At 33.1% G+C, this 14,889-nt stretch overlaps 1 protein-coding gene across 2 annotated transcripts in view; it reads left to right on the top strand.

Moving 5' to 3' along the window:
* Nucleotides 1-14,889, top strand: part of Mhcl (Myosin heavy chain-like) — a 156,177-nt gene that overhangs the window by 132,195 nt on the left and 9,093 nt on the right. For both annotated transcript variants that reach the window (XM_090114166.1, XM_090114167.1), the window contains 4 exons: nt 1,228-1,317; nt 12,328-12,471; nt 12,908-13,135; nt 14,482-14,598. In XM_090114166.1, the coding sequence (XP_089970292.1) occupies nt 1,228-1,317; nt 12,328-12,471; nt 12,908-13,135; nt 14,482-14,598 (579 nt within the window). The remainder of the gene's footprint in view (nt 1-1,227; nt 1,318-12,327; nt 12,472-12,907; nt 13,136-14,481; nt 14,599-14,889) is intronic.

Below are 14,889 nucleotides of genomic sequence, written 5' to 3'. Positions count from 1 at the left end.
ATATTTCTAATGAAAAATAAATGTTTCCTTACCTATTAATAAATACCTATAAGTATTAAGTAATATACATATACATATGTATTAAATTTAGTTTAATAAATAAATAGTTCATTAAAATTTGTGTCTTGTTTGTGACAACCCTATCCGACATGTAATGCTTTGTATGAAATCATTACAAATCCCGTGGCAACTTGACCAGGTAGCCAGAGCCTAACAGTTTATTGTAAAACTTCGGGCTGCAATATTTAAAAAGTCGAAGAATTAAAAAGTAATAGCAACTTAGCCTAAAACAAGAATGTTAAGCATCTACCTATGAAAACTGATGTGCAAGGTCAAGATACCACATCAGTGTCAACTTGACCTGTATTACGTTTATTTGTAAATAATGTAAGATTCAATATATTTTAAAGAAATACCTAGTAAAAGTGAATGATGAAATCATTCATGACATGAACAAATCATAAAATGTTAATAAAAGTTTAATATAAATAAGTTAGCTAAGAAAAAGTAAAAAAATGTGGTCAAGTAGCCACATTTGACCGGTACTACTATATATTATAATATTCCATCGAGATAGTATGTACTACTATATATTATAATATTCCATCGAGATGAGATCTCGATGTAATATTCCTAATTTATTTATGGCTATTTTATACGTTCTCTCGATGTTCTCTCTTATTAGAACTATGAAAACTGCACTTTTTTCTGCTAAATTCTAAAGGAAAATTTATCTCATTTGTTTGAATGTCCTTGGATATCTCTCAGACATTTGCGCGTATTTAAAGTAATTTCGATGTTTTTGCTATCTTAATTATGTTGTTTTGAATACCTATCTATTTATTTATTTACAAAACAGGTATATTTCTTTATTTTTCACTAAATATGTCTTAGAAATATTCTATCAGTGAGGCATATAACTATTAATATACATATGTATAGGTAATTTACTTTGTTACGATGAACAGCTAGTGTAATGAGTTTCAGTTATCTACCTATCATTGTTTTTGTTACATAGTTTAAATATTTTTTTCTACTAAACTTGTTATATAAATATCTAACTAGCTATATTCATCATCAGAATTCTCTGCCTTACCAGACACTAACCACTTAATTCCCAAAATTTCCTCAACTCAATAATTTATAAGTATCAAAGAATAACTAACAGATAATTATTTTTATTTGAATAATTTATGTCTTAATTCTAATTGTATATTTTAATTGCAGGAAGAACTTGACACACTTCGCTCGAAATTGGAGAAGGTAGAAAATGAACGCACCCATTACAAGAACGAAAATGAACGACTTGAAACCAAAGTAAGTAGCTAAATTACAAACTAATAAACTTATGAACTAAAATTAATTTAAATTTGTGTTACCTTATAAAAAATAGGTAGGATTTAATAAGTGTTTTGTGAATCTGTACTTCAAGTTTGACCTTAGAAAGAAACGAACACAAATGTTTTGTTTCATTTATATGTAAGTATGAGTAATTTATAATTTATGTGGTTTTAAAATTAAATTAGGTACTTATAATTAAAAATACCTATTCTTTTGCAAATAAAATAATAAAGTACATAGGTACATAAATAAATTTGATGATAAATATAAAATTACGTAAAGTAGGAAAAGGCATAAGTAGCTTGAATTGCGTAGCTCTATCTGTTTCTAGTTGTGTAACAACTAACAGTGTATGTGCTCTTCGTATCAGTATTTTTTTTATCTGTAAAACAACAAAGTAAACAATCAACAGCTTCACTAATACTCTATTAAATACCATAAAAAAGTATGAGAACCGAACCACTGTGACAATATCTCGTCGCACGGGAATCGAACCGACGCACCTTGGCCGGGGTCAATGACACGCACCATAACACACATAACAAAAATACTAAGTAGCAATACAGGTGTTATTGACAGACAGACAGATTTTTTTTCTTCTCGAAACAAGTTTGGCTCTGTGACTAGTTTTTGCGCGTGGTGCTGTCTGAGATCAAACGGTTTTGATTATTATATATTTTGTCGTTTAAGAGGTTATTTCAATTATATGATTCAATTCAAATAGATAAATTTTTAAGCTTAGAATTTTTAAGACATATAGAGTTAAAATTTTAGCAAAACATGATTTTTTCAGTCTGTTGAAAATTTACACAAAATGTAAATATTTTTTAAATCAAGATCATTCATTTAAATTTAAACATACCATTTGTATGTATTCACCAAGTAGTCTACTTTTATGATCATTTTATTAGCATAGTTTAAACTTCGAGTACTCAATTTAGGATAGCAATAAACATTTTACACGTGAAAGAGGTTTACACCGCATACTAAGCTAACCATAAAGTTCAAATTACTTAAAATAAATAACGTTTTATTATCTTTATTGAGAATCAAATAAAAAGAAGCACTTATTCTTAATTTTAATTATTACTAACGCCATCTAGCTGTGAGGATAATCACCAAATGATTGCCAAAACATTTGTAGAGATGGCAGCGCAAACGCATTATATTTTGAATCGATATTATATTTTGTCTTGTTATTGATATGCATTTCTCAAAAAATAGAAAACATTCGATGAAATTATTCTTCAATTTTATCATTAAAATTATTTATATGTGCCTGTTATATTAATAATTTAATTAAAAGCCTATCAGTCTTATTTCATCAAATTTCTTCTAGATTGTAATAAATCAAACGATATTTAATAAATGGTCAGTATAAGCCGCAAGTGGTTTATAAATCTAAAGTATTGATTGTAGTAATGGAAACAATAGGTTTTGATTATCGTCAACGATGTTCAGCGGTTAGGAACGTACCATTTATTACGAACAGTCACGTACGAAATACGTTTCCATGGTATTATTATAGAAAGTTCTTATAGATTGCAAAAAAAACTTTCCTTCCTAATAAAATTGACAATTATGAGAAGTAATTGTTAAGTAATAACATCGTCGTCGTCGGTAAATTCATAGCATCGATATCGTCAAAATGGTTTGAAGCTAATAAAAAAGAATACTTTTAATTTATTTTTGAACTATTTATAGCATTTGATAGATTAGTGTGCACCTATTTAAATAAATAAATAGATCTCTATAATAATAGCAAAGGATGTAAATCCATTTATAATCAAGAGATCGAGATAAAACAATCCCTTTAAAGTTTAAAGGAACCTATAGCATCTGATGAATATTTGATCTCTATATGAACTTTCAGTCTTGGCAACCAATCTTTAAGAAAAATTGAATCCCAATTTCAATATAATATTTTTGTTAAAATTATTTAGTGACAGGCTGAAAAATTCTTCTTGTCGTGTTTTTATCTCGTACATTGTCAGACAATTATTTTTGATGCCAAACAATTTATTTATAACAATATATGAGCTCCTAGACTACAAGGTATGCATAACAAAATTCAGAACCAACCAAATTATTCAAGGAGCATCTCAAATGAAAAATGTACTTATAAGTTCGATAAACGTTAGCATTGAAATTTTTCACACGTTTAAGGCGATTGTACCGTTAGTCTCAAGTCGCGACTCAGTACCTAGATCGCCTTCGTCCTAGGGATTTGTAGTTTCACATCAATGCGTCTTCGCTTGTCAATGTGGTCGACTGTTTGTTTTTATTTAATTGCCGTTAACTCGAACTAGTAGGCTCTATAAATGCATGTGAGTATTTATTTTTATCCGATTACCTTGTCTTTGATGTGTAGAACTTGTTTTAAACGTTATAGTTGAAACGTTGGTAGGTTTCTATTTCATTAGAAACGATTAATTCCAAATGCAATGCATGTCGCCAAAGACAACACTATAACGGTGCTCAGTACACATTATAGATCGTATTGCTCTTTCAAATACTTACCATTTGATGAAAATAGCTATTGTATTGAGTACATTTGTTAAAATTGTATAACACATGATTATCTAGCTTTGTCAGATGTAATACCCGCCTACGAAACTCACAAAAATTGTCGAGCGCTACCTTGACCGAGAGTTTATAAGTGGATCTGCAATATTCGCGTAAAAATTCTGAATGAAGTTTTAGTGGTGTGTGAGTCACCAATGCTAGAATATTCGTTTTTATAGCCACTGAGGATTAAAGCTGAATTTGCGTATAAAAATAATTCGAAAGGCATTAATTCGTCAAAATAATATCACTCGTAATTATCATGACTTCGATTATTTTGGAAAATGTAGGTCTATGTTATTTGCGTAGTCTTAATTAACTGGCTGGAGTCCCAAAAATACTCATCTATTTTTATCAAGAATTGATAATGTTTTCAAAGAATAAACATTTTCTTTATTAATTATTATAAAAATTAATGAAAAGTTTATCTCATGACAAAAACATTCAGATTCAATAACAAAATAATCTCGCGCAAATTTTTCGCACAGACAGAAAGCATTAATAAAAATCGCACTTCAAACGCAATGAAACTGGGACAAAACTTACAGCTACATTAAAAAAAAACTAAATAATATTATTTTCGTTCTTTTACCGCAAACTTTCTGTTCACGTGAATACCAGAAGGTAGTTTTCTATCTGAAATTTAATCAATTTATCCAGTAACCCATTTGGGCCAATATATTTTATTGATAAATGTCAATTGTTCAATAAATAGCCCAATTCTTAAAGACTGTTAATCCTTCAATAGGATGATATAAAAGTTCAATGACTCCACGACATGTTTATTGTTTACGTACTTGAGTTCTGTAATTCTACAACATGAAACTTAAAAATATGTAAATGAATTTCAGTTAAATTCAGGATTACCACAATGTTTTGACATTATTCTCCAGTTTTACAAATGCCTAATTGCATTATGCCTATAAACTCGAAGGAAAGTAAAAGTTTTCTATCTCGAATTCTTATAATTTACCGCCTATGGCACAATTATCATCGATCTAGTTTCGATCAGGATCCCAAATACATTCCCGAGACGCAACAACAAGCGACTCTGTGCCATTATAATTTTAGAAGCAAGTGTATGTAAACTGATTTCACTCGTCGCGGACAATTCAGTCGCGTCGCTGAGTCGTGGACGTCCCAATTTTGATGATTTATCATTCCAGAAATATCGTTGCACTGGAAATTTGTTTGATCATGTTTATACATAGTATAAGCGGTGATATGTAATGGGTGTTAATTATATAACACTATGCCAAAAAATTGTAATCAGCTTGTTTTCAAATAATTTTCTCATAATATTTTGTTGTGCTTATATATTATTATGTTTTGTGTAGCCTATCAGATGGTTTCTTGTATTTTATAGATTTTCTTATAATGTAATTGCACATTTCTAAATTGTATTTTGTACAGTCTCTATTCTAGTATGTATGTATTTATTTCAATTGCTCATATGTTTACAAGCCTCCACTTACAAACTGTCCTCGTCTAGCAAGGTTTCTCCTTTCGTACAAAAAGACGTAGAAAAATACTCATTAAAAATATTTAAGTCAGGATTTATTAATTTTTTTAGAGACATAATTTTTCATCGTAAAATTTTGTCTCTACCCACGTGTTTACGAATTGAAAATAGTTCAAGGATGCAAGGAAAATACGTTGTAAACAAAACTAAAATATCAACAACTTTTTTGCATTTATGACGTGCCTAGAATTTTCTTAGTGATCTGTTTTAGGATTACTATCGTAGAAAATGTCGTTACTGTATAAAGTTGTTTTTATAATTTCTTGTCCTTCATTTGTCTGTTTACGCGGTCAGGATGAAAATAAGACCAAATAATGCAGTCAATTCAAACCAAATCTGATATTATTGGAATGTTTAAGTGCGAAATAAATTCCAAGAGTTATGACCCAATTTAAATTACGCCGAAATTCTTGTACTAACGTATCTCTTGCAAGAGCTTTAAAACAAAAACATATACTACATATTCCGTTTGAGAAATAAATATATTTTTAAAGTACTATTTCATTTAATTAAGTTTTAATTAAAGGCAAATAACCTTCTCACTACAAATTATCGTCCTAGTAACCGACAAACTGGTTTTTGCACATACAACATTGTCAAGATCCTCTGTGAGATTATATTGCAGTGCTAACCTTTGTCAACTGTGTACATTTTGATGAAATGCAGTGCACTGTGTAAATAATTTAAAGTTCTCTCGTATCTTCAGTATTTACAATTGAAAGAAAATTTGTGACATACTTGAATGAAAGGATTAAAACGCTGGGTATGTGATTTTTTCTCAACTTTATGTCTTTTTTATCCGTCTCAATCCAGTGAACTGTATAAATGATAGAGGCATAAAATATAATGCCGAAGTAATTTCAGTGAAGATATTTATGTTGTTTCTTTAATAAGCGGGTGAGAGTCATTGACATTGCCGGTGACTCAGATCAGTGTTTTGTTTTAATTTTCCCTTGAAATATCTAACATTCCAATTTCAAAAATAAATACATCAGGGACAACTCGTGCGTCTCTTAATTTATCAATTTATAAAGAAAATTATCTCTTTACGAAACTTAATAATATTATGAAGAAAGTTATTGCTAATGATGTGGGAGCAAACAAAAATAAAACCAATAGCGGACGATCATAGGCGGTTCCTAAAATATAACTGTTAAAAGAAACTGTTACGCGTTAGTTACATAATATAACAGTGACGGATGTAGGCTATCTGTTCAGTGCAACAAACGGCCAGCGTATTGGCAGACGACATTGTGTATTTCTTATTTGAACTATACTCGTTGCAGTGTTTTTGTTATTCTATTATAGAATCAACAATGACGCTTGGGAATGCCTCAGTTACGGTTCCCATGTGTGCTTCGTGTTGGTTACTTCCTGTGCTTTCTCTAACTTAAAAGGCAATATCGACTACCACGAGAGCTATAAAACGATCAATAAAAATGGGAGTTTATCATAGATACACATCCGATAGCGTCGTTATGAACTGATATTAACTATCTTTAATAGACTCAAGAATAACATTACTTATACAGTTAATGAATGCTTGTGTATTGCTTTTACTATAATAGTGGTTTGCTTATACTTTTTCAATATACATGCGTACTCTTCCGCAGCGGAACTCAATAATGAAACAAATACACTAATGTAGTTACTTTTAACTAAACTAACTGCTGTATCGAAGGTCATGGAGCTTTTAAACAGGAAACATATAGGTCATCTCAGCGTCAATCGCTTGTATCTATTTTCATCATCTTTAACTGTCGACGTTAATTCAGATTCTTGGCATATGGTTCTCTGCCAAACTGACCGTAATGTTTATATGATTACAGTTTTAAACCGATTTTGATAATGTCAATTCAAGGGTAGGCCGTTGATCTTTCAAAGCTGACCTCAGTTTTACAATTTTTTTTGCTGTTTATAATTAAACATTTTCAGCTTAAACTTTTTTTAAATAATGTAATTTGCAATATGTTATCATAGTAAAGCTAGTTAACATAATGCAATATGGCGTCTAACAGAGATGCTATAAATCTAATTTTCTATTAAAACCACTTTTGGCGTAGTTCAAGATGCACTTGTAAATCTCAATGTTTATAGTTTCTGATGTTAAGCTTTGAAGGTCCAACGAACGTCACTCTTGCGTGCACTTCGACATCTACGTAAACCGAAATAGTCGGGCGGGCGCTACTGCCCAGCGACCGATTAGCAGCCGCAGTGCGTTCGCGGATCGCTCTCACGCCGGTTCTATTTCCACCGATGTCCCGACGCATCCCAACCCGCTCGCGACAATAATACTGCACGCACCGGTGAAATGGCACTGGTCTTTCAACGCGGGAAACGCTTCCGCTAGGAAACACAAGTGAAACAAATCATCATGCCGCACCTTCACGTTACGCCCGCCCCCCAGGGTGGGAACCCCAAACAGCTCAGCATCAAGATACCCGATCAAAATAACAACGGAAATTGTACCCCGATTAATGGAAAACACGCTACGTCCAACGGATCAAATACACCGACTAATGGGATGCTCTCACCTAATTACAATGGCCCACTTTCGCCGCCGATACTGGATGCAACACCTAAGAAACCGCCGAAGCCGCCTGTCGGACGAGCCATATTACCGGTAAAGAAATCAAAAACGCTACCGATTAACTTTGAAGAGAAGGTGCCACAAAAGATACCGCCAGTCTTGATGAATACTAAAAAGTTGTTTGTAACGAAGCCTTTGAAAGAAATCAAGACTATTCCTCAGAATCCCTCTGAAAATACAAATCTACGTATAAAATCTCCTAGTCCGTCATATAGACGAAGTTCATCTGCATCGATAGAAACTGGTTCTATAGCCGAATTAGCTAAACGCCACATTTCTGCTAGTAGTATAATATCGCGATCACCTAGTCCATCATATAGTAGCATCAGAAGTTCTGCAAGTCAATATTCAACATGCAGCAGCAACGGTACCTTTGTTCCATTGTCCCGCTCTTCGAGTATGAATTCTACGCTCTACAATAGAAGCCCTACCCCTCGCAGAATGTACCCGCAAAGCTGTGATAACTCTGATAACGTCAATCTAAAGGAATTAAAATCAAAAGAGCAAGCACCAGTTGTTTTTGATGCTAATTTATCGTTTGTACTGGGATGCAAGAAACAACCGGTAAGGCAAAAATTCAAACCTCAACCGGCTTATTTAGAAGAAGGTACATCTTCAAATTATTTGTCCAGCAAAATTGATAATTTTCTTCGACGCACTGATCATATTATGGACGAATGGCGCCGGTTGGGGCACAAGGATGAGCCGGACTTGGAAATGTATTATGACGGAAAGAAAAGAAAGGTTGGAAGATCTAAGTCAGCAACAAACATCATGATTAAGGGGTTTACATTATTCAGCCGTACTGGAAGCCGAGCGAGTAGCGTGTGTAGGTCTTCAAGAGGAGTATCTGAAGACAGAACAACAGTCTCCGAAATGGATGAGGTTAGTGAATCATCGCGTTCATTTATGTTCTCAAGAGGAATGTGATAAGAATATAAATAACTAGCATTCCGCCTGCGGCTTCGCCCGCGTTTTCAAAAAAAAACCCGCATAGTTCCCGTTCCCGTGGGATTTCCGGGATAAAACCTAGCCTATGTCACTCAGAAATGATGTAGCTTTCCAACAGTGAAAGAATTTTTCAAATCTGCCAAGTAGTTTCGGAGCCTATTCAATTCATACAAACAAACAAACAAACAAAAAATCAAACCTTTCCTCTTTATAATATTTGTTTAGATACGAGATAATAAATTACTTGTAGTATTTCAGTACATATAATTTCACGCGCTAGCAGTGGCGCTTGGAAAGGCCGTCATCCCGCTATTACAGCATGGAACAACGCTTGCCAAACTTTTTTTTACTGTTGAGTGGCACTTATGATATATTCTCTTAATGCATAAAATTCTTGGCAATCTGTTGTCATGTCTGCTAAAAAAACATGTTTACATAGATTCCAAACAATTTACATTTAATTATTTGTTTAACTATCCTAATCTAATCGTGTTCTTTGAACGTATAATGGGTAAATGATTTTCACTATCAAAATGTTTGCCATTCTCATTTAATGCATGAATATTTAAACATCAAATGTAGGATATCCAAACTAATATTATAAATGCGAAAGACTTTGCGTCCGTTAACTTTTCACGGCTAAACCACAGAACAGGATAAAATATGTAGTGAAAATAGTTGAAGTTAAACATAGGCTACAAGTGAACTAGAAGATGAAAGTTTTTGCCCATGTTTATCACGGGGAGTGAAGCCATTATAATATATATCGAGTATAACATATACTGATACAATGAATAGGTATTGTTTCCAAGAGTTGTACCAGTTGCTCTATATATTAATTTAACCGAAAGGAAATGCCCGACTGCATTTGGCACACGTTGTATGCAGTTAATGCAGATTAATCAAATCTTTGTTACAGTGAGACCTCCCACTCGGTACGTCGGCGGTCCAATTTTATCTTTAACTGAATTATGACGAGCTCGTTAGTGTCCATTCATATTCATATAATTACTTTCACGTAACGTAGGTACTTGTAACGCACGCGCGTGTATTACGTGCCAAAGAGAAGTATTTGAAGGTTTCTTTCTACGCTATCGCGTATTTTTAATTTTTGCGTAAGATGAAATTGTACAAAATGTTTTTTAAATATTATTAGTGTTTTTAAAAGTACTCTGTACGCGAAGATGAGGAGTTCCTCATTTTAAGTAATTTAGAGGGAAGCGTATACTGGGGTTCCAAAAAATCTGCTGTAAGGAATACTATAGTAAACATTAACCGATGCGTTTTACAAAATATTAATCACCACTAGTTTATAAAAGGTATTCATGCATCCACAAAATTAAATAGTTAACGATCGTAAAATACAGACCATTCAAAAATGATGTCCGTTATTAAAATATTGAAGTACCCGTTCGTATCTCACGTAATAACGTGACGCAACATAACAAGTATCGGATAATCTCTACAAGTGTTACATGAGAGCGAGCGTTTACACCGTGTTGTGTGTCATTATCATATTTTGTTTGATATCATGATTATAGTTATGAGTCAATTCAACCCCAGCTTCGCCTATGGAATGTGGTCCAATGTCGAAATTTGGTCGTACGAACTCAGAAACCTTCGTGCGGATGCTCAACAGTTTGTTTAAGATCATCACATGATCAAATTCATAATTTACGATTCTATAAAAAAAGACAAACGTGCATTTTTAAATAGATAGATTTAAAATGGTAGCGCATATGAAAGTTAGTTTTATCTCGATGAGCAGTTTTGTAACTGGTACGGCAGCTGGTTCTGAAATATAGAGCTAGTTTTACTGGTGTGTACTATTCAGGTGTTTATTTATACAAATAAAGGTAAATGACCCAGGTTTTTTATTGCTGGATACGTTGGGACGATACAAACAATATATTTAATGCAACTGATAAATTGGTTCGATTTTAGTAGTTCACCTTTTGAAGTACCAAAAAATTCCATATGTATCTATACGATCGCCTTCATTGGAAATTGGAACTCAAGAAATAACGATCAGCGTATTGCCATTATACCACAGCGTAGTAATAGTGCCTAGGTATGCCAATAATAATATTCATAATACACAGATCCTAAAGCTTTCAATCAAAGACTTTACTATATAATAATATAACATAGTAAATAGAACTCTTTATATTGTTATCGGTTTCCTTTGCGAATTGTAATAGCGCCAAAATGCATGTATAAGATTGCATAATTGTACAATGTTGTTGACTGATATATTAACGGGTTTGATGAAGGACGACCGCTGATTAAAAACTACCTATTTCTTTTTAAAAACCCGCTTAAAATGTAACCTTCGCGAATATTGGCAATGTAATTACAATGTTTCAATTTGCACTTTTCATGGCCATGGGTAATGGAGTTTTTACTTGTTTTTGGTATTTCTAAAATATTAATTAAAAATAATAGTAGTGAGCAACTTTTTTCTTTTGTGACTGTAAAGATAACATAAAAATGACAAAAAACAAACCAATGTTACTCTGTAAAATGAATTAGAACTTTTTATTAGCAATGTGGGACCTACTAACATGTTTAAAAACTCAGATTTATGGAATCTGTTGCGGATATCCCAAATCCCAATTAACGAATGTCTATTTAAGAAATGAGGTTAGGTTTCTTGTACACATTAAACACATTACACTTTTAGTGCGAAACATATTATAATTTGTTTCTTTTTAGTTCCACGCATAGTTTTAGTATTTATGACTAAATCTAATTGTACACCAAACAAACCATGGTTTAAGAATTAAACAGTATTTTGAGACAACTGTATCGGTGTACAAAAATTGATAGACATAAACATCCGTTTAAAACGCATGCAATAGTACTTAAATCTACTTATGAAATGGAAAGCTTTTCAAATAATCTTTCGAGGAATTTAATACAAGAGAAATCAAACATGAAAACTCATGCAAATTTAGTTTTCAAAAGGTATTTTGTCAATAATTATATTGATACACGTTCTAAATGTAAGACTATCGGGATTGTCTATACTGTATTTACATACGATGCTTACGATTCTACCTGTATTGTATAAATATTGATCTGGCGTTATACCTATTGTAAAGTTACCGGTGACTATGAATACGAAATGCATATAATGAATTAGGTATTGTTATATTATCCTGTATCAATATTTTACATACATCACTATATATTATACTTCAATAAAACAACTCATGATCTGGATGAAGTGTGTTTAATAAAAGTAAAATAAGACGATTCACACATATTCCTCATGTTCTTTGAATTCCAACTTCGAACAAATTATTTTATCATATGTTATTCTTCATATATTAATATTATCTGTAATATGTTATAGCTATCCGAGGTGGGCGGCGAGTTGGCGGAGGAGCGAGCTGCAGCAGCGCTTGCCACCGAGCGGGCTGACGCTGAGGCGGCTGAGCGGCTGCGCATCGAGCGGGATAATAGAGAGCTGCTTAATAACAACCAGAGGTTGCAGCAGGTATGTTTAGTGAAATGGCTTCAGTGATTGCGTTTAATTATGGGTGCAACCGGATTGTAATAAAATATAGCAGATTAAACCGATTTTTGTGATACTCTTGTTTTGATGGAACAAAATAATAGTTTATACCTATTACCATATGTATATATTGTTAAGATATGTTGATTGTGAAGTCTAGACAGAAAAATGGAACGGGAGTAGTATTATTATTATAATAATCTTTACATTACCCAATGATATAAACTTCCACAACAGAAAAAGGATTCATAATACGGGAGAATTGCGGTCTACACTTACAGCCTTTTTCTATTTGAAATCGTACGGGGCAGGATTGCCATAATAAATATCACTAACTTGCCCCTAATTTACAAGCATTCGAGCAGCTCGAACTTGACCTGCTACATATCTACCCTACTAACGTGTACCTCACTTGCAGGCATCCGAACGTCTCGAGCTCGAGCTCCTCCACTGGCGCGCCTCTGACGGCGGTGGTGCAGAACCCTCCGACTCGGAAGGCTCAGAAGCAGAAGGTGCCGGGGACAAATACAAACGTCGCTGGGAAAGAGCTCATCGGGAACTACAACTATTGCGAGCGCAATTGCGTCGCCAGCATGAGGATGACCTCGAGCAGTTGGTCTCTGTCAAGAAACAGCTCGAGAAAAAGGTAAGGAATTGTGAAAGACCTTTTTCTGAAGTTCAGTGCGGAGGAATGGACGTGGACAATATTTTATAGCATAGTGTTGGGATATACCAAAAATAAACAATCTTTTTTCTGGTATGATACACACAGACCTTATTTTTTTGAGATCCTATTACAAAACAAGGTCTTATAGACAATCTGCATAGCATCAGGATCTACAATAGTGCCTGTCAATATTGCACAAATATTATTGGCACATAAATATTGAACTGGCGTTATGCCTATTGTAAACTCACTGGCGCCTCTGTTTGAATACATAATTTATAAATAATATTGTCTTAGATAAATATTCTCAGACAATATACCTATAAAAATTGTGTACAGGCATTAAACGATATTATTGTTGTAATTTACTTTTGTCTAAACAGACAACTCTATGTTATTTTATACAAAACTAATTCATAATGTCAAATAAAATGTGTTTCGATTTAATTTTGGTAAATGGAATGACGCAAGCGCCTTTAATTCAATAGCATTGCGATTGCAATTTCCGTTTCCTTTAATGCAAATGAAACAACATTCTGAAATATATAAATCAGGTTATTTATAATATCTAGAAAGCGTATTTTAGTTTGCAACTGCTCTTATAATATGTATAAAAAATATTGTACTTTTCCCAAAACAAAATTCAGGTCACGATAGGTCCGTATTTGTTTATTTTATCTGTATACGAAACTCAGTTATCTCCTATCCATCCTTGATCGGTCGCTGATGTTGATAGCGTGATACATTTTATGATATATCTCATTTTTATCATCATATAGCTTAGTATAATGACGCGTTTCTATACTTATACATGTATAGTTCTTTTATAGTTTTTTGTGTCCAATAGAATAGTGATGGAAGATGATAACGAAGAGGTCAGTAAACCTTTTACTACAGGGGACCTATTTGTATGCGTGTTTTATAGAAACGTTTCGATTACTTGACATGCTGGCTTGGCTCCAAATTGCAAGATCGACGGCTGATCGCAGCGAGTTTAGCAAATTAACTATTGAGTAATTTATATCTTGAAGATTCCTTCATACGGCATTGGGCAACGTGTAGAATATAGATTTCTGTGTTTGTTTCTAGTTGCAGGTTGTATTTATATTTTTTTCTAGAATCTGTGGTTAAAAATTATTGTACTGTTAAGACTGACTGTTATAACACACAAACTTTTAAGAAAATTAGGGATCCTAGGTCCTATCAAACTCATTGTTTATAGAATAATTTTGCAGTATGTTTCAATGGTGATGATTTTTCTGATCATTTTCAATCAGAGTTATGTTCTGTGTTAATATTTCATTTTAAATTCCATTCCCTTTTAGGTTCAAGATGCGTATGAAGAAGTGGAGGAGCAGAGAGCGGTTGCCGCGCAATGGAAACGCAAGCTGCAGAAACTTACCAACGATATGGCCGACCTACGATCATTATTGGACGAACAGGTAACTACAATTTTCTTCATTTGTTTTCTGGAATTCATCATTCAATTTGAATTATTTCCTTTATTCCTCATTTAATATGTTGTACTTTCTTATAATGCTTGTATAGCACTGCTTTCACGGTAGCTGTTCCATGTGAATGTTTCTTTTGGACACTATTCAATTTTTTTTGTCTTAATAGTTTTGATCTTGTATCGCAATCCTTGGCTATTCTTTCTGGAACTCTGCACTTCCATGTAGTAAATTTTACGAATCTGGTGTCCACATTTGCTCATAAGTGCCAAAAGATGTTTT

The sequence above is a fragment of the Colias eurytheme genome, chromosome 21 (assembly GCF_061535395.1).
Source record: "Colias eurytheme isolate Ceu_HAF_F1 chromosome 21, ilColEury1 Martin Lab GWU primary, whole genome shotgun sequence".
Taxonomy (NCBI): domain Eukaryota; kingdom Metazoa; phylum Arthropoda; class Insecta; order Lepidoptera; family Pieridae; genus Colias; species Colias eurytheme.
The sequence above is the reverse complement of the archived record's forward strand: the minus strand, read 5'-3'. Positions and strand labels throughout refer to the sequence as shown.